This window comes from Haliaeetus albicilla, chromosome 15 (assembly GCF_947461875.1).
Source record: "Haliaeetus albicilla chromosome 15, bHalAlb1.1, whole genome shotgun sequence".
In the NCBI taxonomy this organism is placed as follows: domain Eukaryota; kingdom Metazoa; phylum Chordata; class Aves; order Accipitriformes; family Accipitridae; genus Haliaeetus; species Haliaeetus albicilla.
In genome coordinates, this window is record NC_091497.1 from 27,360,315 (window position 1) to 27,376,381 (window position 16,067).

At 51.9% G+C, this 16,067-nt stretch overlaps 1 protein-coding gene across 1 annotated transcript; it reads left to right on the plus strand.

Annotated features, from left to right (window-relative positions):
* Positions 1-12,204: 12,204 nt before the first annotated feature.
* LOC138689073 (uncharacterized) lies at positions 12,205-15,112 on the plus strand. The gene is made up of 5 exons (XM_069802334.1): positions 12,205-12,451; positions 13,004-13,075; positions 13,251-13,328; positions 13,420-13,518; positions 14,376-15,112. Exons 1-5 carry the CDS (start codon positions 12,205-12,207, stop codon positions 14,672-14,674), a joined length of 795 nt encoding a protein of 264 aa, XP_069658435.1. The 3' UTR covers positions 14,675-15,112.
* The last annotated feature ends 955 nt before the right edge of the window (positions 15,113-16,067 follow it).

The window sequence follows — 16,067 nt, forward strand, 5'->3', positions numbered from 1 at the left end:
TCTGCCTGCCAGCACATCAAATCCCAGTGTATTTCCCTCATAGGGGCTTAAAGCCACTTCCACAGCTGTCGTTCTTTTTCCCCCCAGTAACCAAAGTTGAGGTCGAGCTCTGGGGCATTTTCTGTCGCCCCTGTTACTCCTCCAACGTTTATAGCCTTTCCTGATGGCTTAATTCCTGGCTCACTAGCTTGTCATTCGCTTAAAACACTAATTTGGGCTCCTGTGTCGAGTAAGAATTCCAAAATTACCTGTTTTGGGCCCACAGGAATGTGTATACAAGGCTCTTTATCGGCAGACCATTGGCAGGTATTCCCCATGCGGCCTGGGCGGCCTGAACCCCAAACCGCAGCTCCTAGTTTTTTAGCCCTTCCGGTTCCTCTCGCAGTGCTGCGAGAGGGTCCCGTTTCTCTTCCCGAGGGGGTGGCCTCGCTGGCGCTTCCCTTGGGTCTCTAGCTTTCCCCTCCAGCAATCCCACCCCCGGAGCCTTCTGCCAGAGAGCGTTCCTTCCGGGATCGTAGTTCCGGCCCGATCGACCGCGGCGCGGTTGACAACCGGCTGGGTGGACCTCCCTGCTGCCCTCCGTTAGCTCCGACAGTCCCTTTTCCCGGCTAGGAACAGATTCTCCCCTCTCCTTGGGGTCCCCACCCCCAGCCCCGTAGGCTACTCGGGACGTTATCGACTGATCACCCGCCGGTCCGGCACTCAGAAACACTCCCGGTCCCCAGTAACCTCTCGCTTCATCATCACTTAACAGTATCCGATCCTCCCCCGTTAGAGAAACTCTCCACAAATACTCAGTTTCAGTTTCACCCGGCTTGCGCGAAAACTTAGCTTGCAACTCGCTGAGTTTGGGTCCTGGCCAAGGGGCCGCGCAAACAGCGCTCCGGGGGCTCCCACCGTGCAGACCCACGTGCCCTTCTGTTCCAATGAGGGGCCACATGTCCCTTTCCTCCAATTGCACCTTCAGATAATCTATTTCCCCTTGCCTTTTTCGGTTCTGTGCTTGAATCCGGCAGGCGCCCGAGAGGGCACACACGGTGCCTTTGCTGTCTCAGCAAGTACCGCGGCATAGTTCTACTCTCTCCACGACCGCTGCCAGGTCGGACCACTTCTCCTTCGCCCATTCCAGACCTGGGGGAGAAGGGCTGCAGCCGTGCCTCCATAATAATTCCTCTATTAACACCATGCTGCCGACTACGCCAATTTAAAATGTTCAGCTGTGCCCGGAGTCTCTAGAGCTCAAGGCACAAAGGCAGCACAGAGCGGGATCCCTCCTGTGAGCTGAGGTCCAGAGCGATGCCCTGACTCGCAGACTGGGCAGAGGCTTAGGGGTAGCCTCTCCGTCCTCCTGCATCCTCTGTGCCCGAGCCATGCTGAGGCTTCAGCTGCCATCTCTGCTTTTTGGCAGTGCTGTCAAAGCCCAAAAAGACCACCGCGGTAGCGTATCTGAATTTCTCCGAGCGGACTCAGGTACTGAGCAGTCTTGCTGGGGTCCCTAAGTGGGAGAGACGTCCTAAAATCTGGGAGCGGATGCGCATGCTGGAGAAAAGGCTGAAGGGGAGAGCAAGGTCCAGGTGTCTCCTGAGGGGGCCTGACTCTGTTCCCTCGGGGTGGGAGCAGGCCCAGGGGGAGGGAGAGCTGGGGGGGGCACTCCTGCTGCAGGGATGTTTTTTGCCTGTGTCCCTCAAAGGAGCAGCTGCGCTCCCCGCCGCACTCCTTTTTTTGGCCTTCTGAGTTTTGTTTGGTGGGACAGCGTGTCCCAAAGGGTGGGAGCGTGCCCCCAGGCACCAGCACTGGGGGGAAAGAGGGACCTTCCTGGCCCTGTCAAACGTGCTGCAAGCTTGCCAGTGGTGCACAGGACGATCTAACGTTCCCAATTGCTCCTCCAGACGTGGTCAGCGAGAGAACCACGAGTGATAACGAGCCCCAGAGCTCCGCCAGTGTCCTCTGTCCCCAAGATGTGCGGAGGCGCTGTATGATAGTCACGGCAGTACTCATGGTTGTCCTGCCACTTGGACTAGTATTCTGCTGTTTCATGATCCGGCGGCGGAGGAAGAGGAAACAGTGAGTTCTTGATTTCCCTCCCCCACTGCTTCCTTCGACGGCTGCTCGTAGCCACGAAGCATTTCTAGTCAGGCTACTGTGAAGTGGCGAGTTAGTGGCTGGCCAAAAGACTCTTTTTGCTGAGGCCTCTTAATTTGTGGGCCCTCTTCTCGGGAGCCCGCTCTGGCTGGAGCCAGTGTTAGCTCAAAGTGAGCCTGCCTGGAGAAGCGCAGCCCCCCGGAGGGAGAGCCATAGGCAAAGCAAGGTCAGGAGAAGAAAGAGCGGGGGATAAGGTTGCCGTAGAACACGAGACACGCACAAGCGCCCGCTCCGCACCAGCAGACCTGCCCGCGGCAATGCCCCCGCTCGCTGGTGCCGTGAGGTGTGGGTGTCCACCTCGGCCGAGGTGTGCCAGCGGCTCTGCCCGTGGTGGTGATCCTTGCCAGCTCTGGGCCGTGCTGTGGAGCCGAGTCCCTGTGTCTCGTCTGCAGCTTCCTCTCTCCACAGGCGTGCCTCTGCCGCTTCAGCCTACCCCTTGCGCCGGGAGAGCTGGACCAGCCGCCTTGGCACCTATGAGAGATGGAACGAACGAGAGCAGCCGATGGTCCTGCCTGGAAAACCAGCGCGCCCGCCCTCCCCACGGCCCCCACGGCCCCCCAGCCCGTCCCTGGCGGCTCTGCTGCAGCGGGACGCGGCCAGCACCCTCCAGGTGGAGGGCTTGGGGTTGCGCTGAGAGAAGCCCTGCCGACAGCCGCGGGTTCAGCCCTTTCTTTCAAAATAAAGAGGGACAGTAGTGGTGGCAGTAATGTCTGTGTCCATCCTGTGCTGAGGACCCCAGAGCTAGATGCAGTACTGCAGGTGGGGTCTCACCAGAGCGGAGTAGAGGGGCAGAATTACTTCCCTTGACCTGCTGGCCACGCTTCTTTTGATGCATCCCAGGATATGGTTGGCCTTCTGGGCTGCAGCTGCAGGCTGCCGGCTGATGCCCCGTTTTTCATCCACCAGCACCCCCAAGTCCTTCTGGCCAGGGCTGCTCTCAGTCCCTTCATGCCCCAGCCTGTATCGGTACACCGGAGCTTCTCCTGACCCAGGTGCGGGACTTTGGACTTGGTCTTGTTGAACCTTGTGAGGTTCACGTGGGCTCACTTCTCGAGCTCGTCCAGGTCCCTCTGGATGGCATCCCGTCCCTCAGGCGTGTCAACCACACCACTCAGCTTGGTGTCGCCTGCAAACTTGCTGAGGGTGCACTTGATCCCGCTGCCTGTGTCACCGAGGAAGATACTAAACAGCACTGGTCCCACTACGGACCCCTGAGGGACACCCCTGGTCACCGATCTCCATCCAGACTTTGAGCCGTTGAGCACTACCCCCTGGATGTGACCATGCAACCAATTCCTCATCCACCGAACAGTCCATCCGTCAGATCCCCATGTCTCCACTTCAAGAGAAGGACGTTGTGGGGGACCGTGTCAAAGGCCTTGCAGAAGTCCAGAGGGATGACATCCGTAGCGTTTCCCTGGTCCACTGATGTAGCCACTCCATCCTAGAAGGCCACTAGGTTGGTCAGGCAGCATATGAGACAAGGGGAGTCAAAAGAATCTCAGTAGACATAATAAGGGGGGGTGAAAGATGATGTTTAGTGCTTACATTGTTGAAATTAGCTGAGGTAGAGACAGTGCTTGATAAGAAGAGCTGGTCCCAAGAACCAGTTCATGAGGTAAAGACAGTCCTTGATAAGAAGCTGGAGCAGGCCCCAAGAGCCAGCTAAGGCTGGTCTTGCAGCTTGGGTGAATACCAAGAAATCACTGAGCCTGCGCAAGGAAAGAGGTTACTAGCGGTGACGAAGAGGAGTCATCTGTCTTCATCTCTGTGACCACCAGACGACCACCATAAAGAGGCCCTGCGTGGGCGCAGCTGAGAGGAGAGTGTGGAAATGACCTCTCGGAGCTAATTTTAATATGAAGCGGGCATAGGTCATGCATATGTATAGGCGTATTGTGAATATGTAATACCTGACTATGTAAACTTGAGGCGAACTGCCGAGTCGGGTGCGCACGACTTTGGTGGGACTACCCGCCTTGCTGCCCAGTGCTGAATGAACATACCTACTTTACAATCTCACCAATTGTGGAGTCTGTTTTCCGCACGTCAGTTTGGCGAGCCAGCCAGGAGACTCTCTGCTCGGCTGCGGGACCGACTGTGGAGCGGACGCCCCTAGGCGCGCCACAAGCACTTTCCTCAGAGGAGCCTCCGCTGCCAGCCGCTCACCGCGGGAGCAGAGAACAACCTCCTGAAGCCGCGGACCAAACGGTATGTTTTACAAGGGGAGCCTGTGAAAGTACGGGCCGGGGCAGCTGGTAAATCGCACAGAGACGTCTGGTGTGCAGCGTAGTCCCCGTATGGGAGGATAGTACCCTGTATGGGGGGGATTTGCTGACGATAGAGCGGCTTGGGGGTAGATCGAGCAAATCTGGGGTGATCGCTGCATCCCAGTATCGGGAGCCAGGACGGACCTGTTGATGACTGGTATATAAGAGGCAGGAGAAGGGTAAGCACACCCCCTCGCAATTGCGCTTGGTTTATTTTTGCAGCTGCTGAAGGTTGTCAGCTGGAGTGATAAATGTATAATGTGAATGTTTGGAAATTTATGTTGAAGATTTTGTGTGGGTGTGTGGAAATGATACGTTGAAATTTATAGGTGTATGTATGTTTGTTAATGTGTGAATGTCTTTACTTATTAATAGGGGTGATTCCCTGCTTTGTATGTGGGCTTGCAACTGGACTATATAATAATTAGCATCCGGCTTGGGTTTTGTTGAAGTGTAAATCTTGTGGGAGAAGGTGGTACTGTACATCTAGCAGATGGATACCAGACTGCCTTAAGTGTTTTCTCCAAATTCCACACTTCTATGATTGGGAAAGAGCTCACTAAGAATCCAAAATAGTGAGATTGGTGTGTAAAGGAAAATTTAATTCCAGAAATTTGGGACGTGTGGGAGGAAAACTGGGGAAGATTATAAAAGAAGTGTAAGAAACAATTTGCATGGAAGCTTATTAAAAGGAGAAGCCAAGAACAAACTTAAGAATCATTAGGAGGAGTTATAAAATGGGAAACAATCAAGGAGGAATATTGAGGAAAAATCCTCTGGGTCATGTAATTGCCCACTGGAAAGATATTGTTGGGACCGGGGGTACGGAAAGTAAAAAGAACCTTATTAAATACTGTAATCAATGGTGGCCGTTGTACAAGTTAGAAAGTGATGCTAAGTGGCCACTTAATGGGTCACTAGATTATAATACTCTATTACAACTAATGCTGTTTTTAAGAAGAGAAGGAAAATGGGATGAGGTTTCGTATGCAGACATGTTTTTCACCCTCCGAAATCATCCGGAGTGGCAAAGGGACTGTGGAATGGTAAACCCACAGGACCCCATGGTGCTTGCACTTGAGCGAGAGAACAACAAGGAGCTTAGAGGTAAACTGAGGCGGTGTTGTTTGGCATGTAGTATTGGATAAAGATGTACAAAGACAAATAAAATTCATCAGGTACCAGAACAAGATCTAACTGATTTGTTTAAGCCTCCCCCTCGACCACAGGAACAGGATGTAGACTCGGATAAAACTCTGACCCCCCCCCGAGCAGTCCTGTATCTTCCCGTACTAGGAAGAAAATTACCTCAACAGCTTTACAAGTACCTCTCTAAGAGGCGGTGGGGCCAGATGGTGGGACGATGTTAATCAAAGTACCCTTTTCTACTGCTGACCTAGGGGAATGGAAAAAGGTTGCAAAAGATTATAGGAGAGATCCGATAACTGTAGCTAAGCATTTCCAATTTATTTTAAAACAGCATAACCCTGATTGGAAGGATATATAGCTATTATTGGAATATATGACTGAGACAGAGAAACAGCTGATTTTAAAAACAGCAGGAAACCTTGCTGAAGATCATTATAAGATTACAGGAGGGGACGTTAAGGAATATTTCCCTCTCCGAGACCCAAAGTGAGATGTTAATAGATCTGCACATATGGAAAGATTACAGGGGTATCGGGAGTGGATTATAAAAGGAATGGAGAGAGCAATCCCCAAAACTATAAATTGGTCAGCTTTATATGCAGTTAAACAGAGTCCTTCTGAGTCTCCATCCGAATTCCTGGATCGACTGAGGGATGTAATGCGCCGCAGCACACCGCTGGATCCTGGGTCAGAGGTAGGAATACAACAATTAGTCTCCCTGGTTTTGGGTCAGTCTACAGGGGATATAAGGCGCAAACTTCAGAAATTACGCCCTACAGAGAGTAGGAATTTAGAAATATTGTTGGATGAAGCATGGAGAGTATTTAGTAACAGAGAAGAACGATATAGGCAAGGACAAAGGAAATTAATGGCTGTTATTCAGGAAGAAAGAGGAAGAGGGCCTAGACGAGACTTGCCCCAACTGGGCAAGGATCAATGCGCTTTGTGTAAGAAATTCGGTCATTGGAAAAGGGAATGCCCAAGGAACAAGGAGGATCAGAGGGCTCAAACAGGAAGAACGGTAGCCCATGTGAAGGGAGACTGATGGGAACCTGGGGAATCTACCCCAGTGGATCCACTGGTTATAATTAAGCTAGGGAAAACACAACAAGAGGTAGAATTTTTGGTAGATACAGGAGCAACATACTCGGTTCTGAATCAGGCTTTGATGCCCCTGGGAAATGATTATGTCATGGTGAAAGGAGCGACTGGCCAAAGTGAAGAGGCATATTTTTGTAAACCTTTAGAATATAAATTAGGAAAACAGTGGGGCATTGATAAATTTTTATATATGCCCAACTCCCCAAAGGCACTTTTGGGAAGGGACTTGTTGGAACTATTGGGAGCAAAAATTGTATTCAAAAAGGGAGAAATTACTCTGGAGGTAAAAGATCAGCAATATATTCAAATATTGAGCCTAACCTTAACCAGTCTCCCCCTAGAAGGAAGCATTAATGAGGACATCTTAAACCAAGTGTACCTGGGGGTGTGGGCTACCGATGCACCTGGAAGAGCGAAAAGTGCTCCACCTGTTGAAGTTAGGATCAAGGAAGGCCAAAAGCCAGTAAGAATTAAACAATATCCCCTAAAGAAGGAAGACAGAGAAGGAATCCAGCCGGTGATAGAAAAACTTTTGCAGTTGGGATTATTAAAAAGAGTGTGAGTCTGAATTCGGTACCCCTATATTACCTGTTCAGAAGCCCGATGGGTCATATCGGGTGGTCCAAGACTTACGGGCGGTGAATGAGATAACTGAAGATCTTTACCCGGTAGTGGTGAACCCATATACCTTGTTGACCGTATTAACACCTGAATTGACTTGGTTTACTGTTTTAGATTTGAAGGATGCTTTCTTTTGCCTCCCTCTCCATGAAGCCAGCCAAAAATTATTTGCATTTGAATGGGAAAACCCCAAGAGTGGTCGAAAGACCCAGCTCACATGGACGGTGTTGCCACAAGGATTTAAGAATAGTCCTACCATTTTTGGCAATCAGCTTGTGAAAGACTTAGAATCCTGGGAAGCCCTGTCTGAGGAAGGGAAGCTGTTGCAGTATGTGGATGATATCCTGATCGCCACCAAAACAGAGAAAGATTGTATGACATGGACGGTGAGTCTGTTGAATTTCCTGGGACTCCAGGGGTACCGGGTATCCAAGAAAAAGGCACAGGTAATGCAATGCAAAGTGAATTATTTGGGCTATGAAATTAGTGTGGGACAAAGAACTTTGGGACAGGCCCGTAAAGAGGCAATATGTCAAACTCGGAGACCTCAGACAGTAAAAGAGTTATGGACTTTTCTGGGAATGACAGGGTGGTGCCGATTGTGGATCTATAATTATGGATTGCTTGTTAAACCACTGTATGCGTTGACAGCCACTGAGCAGAGACACCTTGAATGGAACAAGGAGACCGAACGAGCCTTTGAGCTACTGAAAAAGGCTTTGATGTTGGCCCCGGCCTTAGGACTCCCAGATGTGAGTAAGCCGTTTCTTCTTTACTCCCATGAGAAGCAGGGCATTGCCCTGGGAATATTAGAACAAAACCTGGGCCCATATCGACGGGCAGTTGCCTACCTCTCTTAAGCAGTTAGACACGACTGCAAAAGGTTGGCCTGGATGCCTGCGGGCGGTTGCGGCTGTGATACTGAATATACAGGAAGCCCGAAAGTTTACTCTGGGCCAGAAAATGACTGTTCTGGTGTCTCACACAGTATCAGCAGTACTGGAAGCAAAAGGTGGACACTGGCTCTCTCCACAAAGATTCCTGAGATATCAAGCTATATTGGTAGAGCAGGATGACATGGAGATTGTAGTCACTAACATTGTCAACCCAGCTTCTTTTCTCAGCGGGAACACAGGAGAACTGGTACATCATGACTGTTTGGAAACCATCGAAGCAACATACGCCAGTCGCCCAGACCTGAAAGACAGCCCCATGGAAAATGGGGAAACTTGGTTCACAGACGGAAGCAGTTACATCCTAAATGGTAATCGACATGCGGGATATGCCGTCACCACCAGCCAAGAGGTAATAGAATCAGGGGCTTTGCCCATGAACACCTCCGCTCAGAAGGCAGAAATAATTGCTCTAACCCGCGCCCTGGAATTGGCCCAGGGCAAAGTTGTGAACATTTATACAGACTCAAAATATGCCTTCGGAGTTGTACACGAACATGGAGCAATTTGGAAGGAGAGAGGACTATTGAGTTCTCAAGGGAAAAATATGAAACATGCCGAAGAAATTCTGAAGTTACTGGAAAACGTCCAGCTCCCTAAGAAAGTAGCAATTATGCATATTAAGGCACACCAGAAAGTGAGCTCAGATTTGGAAAAAGGGAATGAGCTGGCGGACAGAGAGGCAAAACAAGTGGCCAAAACAAAGGTAAAAACAGAAGGAGCCTTAATTCCTGATAGGCAGATTTCCCTAGAAGGTAAGCCAGAATACACTAAGGAAGATCAAAAGCTCATTACAGATTTAGAAGGGTCATATAATGAAGAGGGGTGGGCTCATACCCCGCAGAGAAAGCTAATCGTTCCCTCTTGCTTATTATGGCATTTGATACGGGAGGAACATAGGAAAAGACATTGAGGAACAGAAGCTCTGTATAATCATTTGATAAGAGAAATTGTGGCTAGAAATTTATACACCACGGTGAGACAGGTGACACAACAGTGTGATCTTTGCCTCCAGACTAATCCTAAGAATACCCCCAAGCCGGAAATGGGCCAGATTGGAAAAGGCAATGGGCCTGGACAACAATGGCAAATTGATTTTACAGAACTTCCAAGAAAAGGGGGGTATCGATATTTATTGGTATTAACTGATACCTTTTCAGGTTGGCCAGAAGCATTCCCAACAAGAACGGCTAAAGCTCGGGAGGTAACTAAAATACTGGTACAAGAGATAATACCACGTTTTGGGGTTCCAGCAACCATATTCTCTGACAGAGGACCACATTTTGTCTCAAAAATAGTACAACAAATTAGCTGCCACTTGGGTATAGATTGGCAGCTTCATACTCCATATCACCCCCAGTCGAGTGGTCAAGTGGAAAAAATGAAGCACTTAATCAAACAGCAAATTGTGAAATTAGGACAAAAAGCAAACTTGACATGGCCTCAGTCTCTCCCTTTAGCCCTTCTGCATATACGAACAAGACCAAGGGCGAAAGAAGGACTGAGCCCCTTTGAAATTCTGTATGGACAACCCTATGGGATACAGAGGGGGGTGTCTGTACAAGCGGGGGATGAAATTATGACTTCTTACGTGGTGGCATTAGGTAAGCAACTTAATAAAATCAGGAAGCATGTGGTAGGGACTTGAGGGAGAGGTTTGGATGGGCCTGTGCATAATATACAACCAGGATATTATGTGTATATAAAGTCTCTTACAGAAAAAACTCTGGAGCCACAGTGGGAAGGACCATTTCAAGTACTACTTAACCTCCTTCCCGCGATTAAGATCAAGGAACAGAACGCCTGGATCCATCACACTAGGGTGAAGAAGGCACCCAAAGGACAATGGACTTCACAAGAAAAAGGACCTTTGAAGCTCAAATTTGTGAGACATTCATTGATTGTTATGTTCCTGAGTTGGACCTTGTCCAAGGGGCAGGCTTGGGATCGAAATACTTATTTAAATATGACAGAGAGTATCTTGAAAGTACTAAATTTATCAGATGGTTGGGTATGTAATCACTTTCCTCCAGGGAACATGGAACTCTCCTTTTTAGGAATCCCGACCACAAATTGGACATCTCTTATTAAAGATGGGCCAGACAGGAATGGATCATGCCCTCATGGAAAGGGAAATACCCAGCGGGGATTTAGACATTATAGAAAGTGCTACAATTGATGCAATTCGAGGGCTGCAACTGGAAATACAATCCCTAAGTAAAGTAGTACTCCAAAATAGAATGGGATTGGACATGCTTTTAGCAAAAGAAGGGGGCTTATGTGTAGTTATAAACCAAACTTGCTGTACCTATATCAATCAAAACCAACGAATTGAAACAGATCTTGAGGAGATACGGGAAAAGACTAAAATACTACATGAAGTTTCCCAAGATGACACTTCTTGGGGCTTGACAGGCATATTAGAAAAACTAACCTCCTGGTTGCCAAATTTGACGTGGTTAAAGCAATTGTTTGTCACTATAATAATCATCATTCTCTTGTCTGTGGTCCTTTGCATAGTGGTTCGATGTGGCCTTTTGTGCTGTAAGCATACAGGAGACTCTTACAGTGAATAGAAAAAGAATCAGTTACAACGAAAACTCGAGACCAACAAATACTTTGAGAGGATGCTAGATAGGAAAATAATGTATTAGAAGTACTAGGATTAAATATAGTAAAAGAATTTACTATTTTCTAGAAAAGGGGGGACTGAGACAAGGGGAGTCAAAAGAATCTCAGTAGACATAATAAAGGGGATGAAAGATGATGTTTAGTGCTTACATTGTTGAAATTAGCTGAGGTAGAGACAGTGCTTGATAAGAAGAGCTGGTCCCAAGAACCAGTCCATGAGGTAAACACAGTCCTTGATAAGAAGCAGGAGCAGGCCCCAAGAGCCAGCTAAGGCTGGTCTTGTGGCTTGGGTGAATACCAAGAAATCACTGAGCCTGCGCAAGGAAAGAGGTTACTAGCGGTGACGAAGAGGAGTCATCTATCTTCATCTCTGTGACCACCAGACGACCACCATAAAGAGGCCCTGCGCGGGCGCAGCTGAGAGGAGAGTATGGAAATGACCTCTCGGAGCTAATTTTAATATGAAGCGGGCATAGGTCATGCATATATATAGGCGTATTGTGAATATGTGTCCGGGTTTCAGCTGGGATGTAGTTAACTGTCTTCCTAGTAGCTGGTACAGTGCTATGTTTTGAGTTCAGTATGTGAAGAATGTTGATAACACTGATGTTTTCAGTTGTTGCTCAGTAGTGTTTAGACTAGAGCCAAGGATTTTTCAGCTCCTCATGCCCAGCCAGGGCACCTGACCCAAACTGGCCAACAGTGTATTCCATACCATGGGACGTCCCATCTAGTTTAGGAACTGGGGAGTGGGGGGAGGGATTCGCCGCTCGGGAACTGGCTGGGTGTCGGTCGGCGGGTGGCGAGCAATTGCCCTGCGCATCATTTGTACATTTCAGTCCTTTTATTACTACTGTTGTCATTTTATTAGTGTTATCATTATCATTATTAGTTTCTTCTTTTCTGTTCTATTAAATCATTCTTATCTCAACCCAGGAGTTTTACTTCTTTTCCCGATTTTCTCCCCCATCCCACTGGATGGGGGGGGAGTGCGCATGAGCGGCTGCGTGGTGCTTAATTGCTGGCTGGGGTTAAACCACGACGATATGTAATACCTGACTGTGTAAACTTGAGGCAAACTGCCGAGTCGGGTGCGCACGATTTGGTGGGACTACCCCCCGTGCTGCCCAGCGCTGAATGAACATACCTACTTTACAATCTCACCGACTGTGGAGTCTGTTTTCCGCACGTCACATATACCCACCGCGTGCTCTCTCGAGGTTTCCTTTTGCCTGTCAGATAATTGCCCCGGGAGGGCAGCTCCCGTGGCTGTGCTCCAGCGGCTGTCCACGAGCACCCCGTGACGAGAGCCGTCCTCGCACCTTCTCGGCCCGGCCATGAGGTCACAGCGGGAATGTGAGGTCACAGAGCCCCGCGGTGACGCGCCAGACATAAGCACCAACCGCTCAGCCCCCGGCCCTCACTGCGGCGGTGGCGGCAGCAGCAGCAGCAGCAGCAGCAGCAGCAGGGTGCAAGTGCCGGGAGCCATGGCCCCAGCCCGCCACCTCCTCGTCCTCCTCATCCTCTTGGTGGCCCTGCATGTCAGGGCTGCCAGGGCTGCTTTGTGGCAAGCACGGGGAGCAGGTAAGCGGGCGGCGCTGGTGCAGCCTTTCACAGACCAGCGGGCTCTTCTCCCCGAGAAGCGCAGATGACGGTATTTCCCTGCCAGCGGGAGGAAGGAGAATCTCCCTTTCCGTCTTCTTTCCGTGTGAAGCGCAAGTTGCTCCTTCCGTGTCCGTTGCGCAGACGCGGAGGAGAGGAGAGAGGGCACGGGTCGGGCTCAGTGACGTGCCCCGAGGCATTTTGCCTCGCGAAGCTGTCTATGCCGGCCCCTCGGAGCCTGAGCTGCTCCCGGTGCTGGCTGCTGAGCCAGCGGGCTTGTTGGGGTTGAGTTTAGAGGTCGCGTGAGCTCCAGGGAGTCTTTTCTCCTGGCAGCTCCGCGCGTGGGTCGTTTTGCCCCAGCAAGGTGCCACTGCAGGCAGGCGGCAACTCTTTGTGCCATGCTCCTGAGTGGAAGGGAGAGATGAGTGCCGTGGGGTAATCCTGTCTTTGAGCTGCGCTCACTGCCACTCCGATCTGAAGGAAGTATCTTGAACCGTGTCACGGGAGCTGTTCTGTCCTGTGCTTTTTTTGCAGCCGTGCTGGCAGGCGAAGGCGATGCGGCTTCCCGTCTGGGCTCCAGGACTGAGGGTCCGGGAGATGGCATGGGTACGTCACGGCTTTTCCCTCCCTTTGAGAGCTGCCAGCCGGGCGGCTCTGCAGGTGTGAGGACGGAGACCTGCACGTGTGTGCCCTCTCCTTGCGTGATCCCCTTACCGCTGCTGCGATTCAGTTCTGCCGATGTAGATCACGATAGATGACGGAAGCTTCTCTGGGTGTTTAGTTACAGATGGGCCTGTAGGGAGGACTCTTCCAGCTCCTCGGCTGGATGCTGTTCTACAGCCCGGCCTGCATCGCAGGGGTGAGTAGTCTGTCTCTGCCGACCTCACAGGCTAAGCGCTGGTTTTCTGTAATTTATTTGCATGAAATTGAACCACGTATTTTCCGTTAAGGTCCTCCAAGAGCCAAGTACCTAGCTGACGGAGGAAAAAAGTCCCTGCAGCCATCTGAATATGTAAGACAAATGCTGGAGGAACTGGAGAGAGGACACGGTGGGTGTGTTTCACTCTGCCTTAGCGGTGAGGCTCGGCAGCCAGAGGTTTTAGGTACCTGTCTGGAGACGCCGTAGCCTGCACAGCGGGAAGGGGTCGATCAGAGCCTCGCAGCAGCGATGCTGGGTTTCACACCTTGCAGGTGCTGGTGAGGCACAGAGATGGTGCAGAGCCTCTGCCGCCAGTTGTGGTTCAAGCCGCGTGCCAGGGGCAGCCGCTGCCCCGGTTTTACCATTACGGCTCAGAGCTGGCTTGTGCAGACGTCGGTAGGCAGATCTGAGGGCCTGGCGTGCGCTGAACTTGTGTTCAGCTCACACGCAGCACAGCTTGCCGCTGGGCCAGTTCCAGGCGGGAGCGAGGTCCCCAGCAACGCTGGCTGCCTTTTCCTGATGCTGGAAGTCAGGTGGAGATGCTGGTTCGGCAGGCTTTCTGGGGTGTGCTCGACTTCCCGTCTGCGGACCGATAGCTGGGATGGGACGAATGTGACCGTTGCTGGTGCTTACAGGGAAGGGCATGAGGGCCTTGCGGAGAAGCCCTTCTCAGAAGGGCTGTTTCCCCGGCTGGCCTGGCCGCAGCTTCTTCCCATCCTCTTTGAAGGAAGGCATTGAGCATCACCTTACAGTTTGCCAGGAATGCACTGCGTGCAATGCAAACCAGAAGGTTGCGTGCAATGTGCTGGTCTCCCAGCAGCTCAGGCGTGGCTGCTGTCTGGAGTGGTGACTAGGCGCAGCCCCGAAAGCCCAGGCGCTGTTTCTAAACCCCGTCAACGTCCTTGAGAAGGGTTGCCTCCTGAAGATGCCATCGCCCTCGTGGGGAACGGTTCTGTGTGACCCAACTGTCCCGCTTGCTTTCTCAAGAGACGGACCGAGAGGCTGTGCAGAAGGTGATTTCGGGAGAAAGCAGTGGCTCACTGCCAGTCTCCGCTGAAGAACTGGAGGCGAGGCAGGCCCCTGGCACACCAGGTAGTTGCTGTCCCGTGGCCGGCTGGTGTCACCCATCAGGATGGCTGCGTGTCAGCAGGCTCTTCCCCCAGCGTTCGCTCTTGCACGTCACGCCAGCAGCCAAAGCTGGAAGTGTTTTGGGTTCGAGGCCTCTGGGCCACGTCCTGCAGATGATGGGAGATGTGCCTCTTAATGGAACGTGCGTCCCGCCGTAGCTGCGTCCCAGAGGTTGCCCGGAGTCTCTAGAGGCTCAAGGCACAAAAGCAGCACAGAGCGGGATCCCTCCTGTGAGCTGAGGTCCAGAGCGATGCCCTGACTCGCAGACTGGGCAGAGGCTTAGGGGGAGCCTCCCCGTCCTCCTGCATCCTCTGTGCCCGAGCCATGCTGAGACTTCAGCTGCCGTCTCTGCTTTTTGGCAGTGCTGTCAAAGCCCGAAGAAGACCACCGCGGTAACATATATGAATTTCTCCGAGCGGACTCAGGTACTGAGCAGTCTTGCTGGGGTCCCTAAGTGGGAGAGACGTCCTAAAATCTGGGAGCGGATGCGCATGCTGGAGAAAAGGCTGAAGGGGAGAGCAAGGTCCAGGTGTCTCCTGAGGGGGCCTGACTCTGTCCCCTCGGGGTGGGAGCAGGCCCAGGGGGAGGGAGAGCTGGGGGGGGCACTCCTGCTGCAGGGATGTTTTTTGCCTGTGTCCCTCAAAGGAGCAGCTGCGCTCCCCGCCGTGCTCCTTTTTTTGGCCTTCTGAGTTTTGTTTGGTGGGACAGCGTGTCCCAAAGGGTGGGAGCGTGCCCCCAGGCACCAGCACTGGGGGGAAAGAGGGACCTTCCTGGCCCTGTCAAACGTGCTGCAAGCTTGCCAGTGGTGCACAGGACGATCTAACGTTCCCAATTGCTCCTCCAGACGTGGTCAGTGAGAGAACCACGAGTGATAACGAGCCCCAGAGCTCCGCCAGTGTCCTCTGTCCCCAAGATGTGCGGAGGCGCTGTATGATAGTCACGGCAGTACTCATGGTTGTCCTGCCACTTGGACTAGTATTCTGCTGTTTCATGATCCGGCGGCGGAGGAAGAGGAAACAGTGAGTTCTTGATTTCCCTCCCCCACTGCTTCCTTCGACGGCTGCTCGTAGCCACGAAGCCTTTCTAGTCAGGCTGCTGTGGAGTGGCGAGTTAGTGGCTGGCCAAAAGACTCTTTTTGCTGAGGCCTCTTAATTCGCGGGCCCTCTTCTCGGGAGCCCGCTCTGGCTGGAGCCAGTGTTAGCTCAAAGTGAGCCTGCCTGGAGAAGGGCAGCCCCCCGGAGGGAGAGCCATAGGCAAAGCAAGGTCAGGACGAGAAAGAGCGGGGGATAAGGTTGCCGAGGAACACGAGACGCACACAAGCGCCCGCTCCGCACCAGCAGACCTGCCCGCAGGAATGCCCCCGCTCGCTGGTGCCGTGAGGTGCGGGTGTCCGCCTCGGCCGAGATGTGCCAGCGGCTCTGCCCGTGGTGGTGAGCCTTGCCAGCTCTGGGCCGTGCTGTGGAGCCGAGTCCCTCTGTCCCATCTGCAGCCTCCTCTCTCCACAGGCGTGCCTCTGCCGCTCCAGCCTACCCCTCGCGCCGGGAGAGCCGG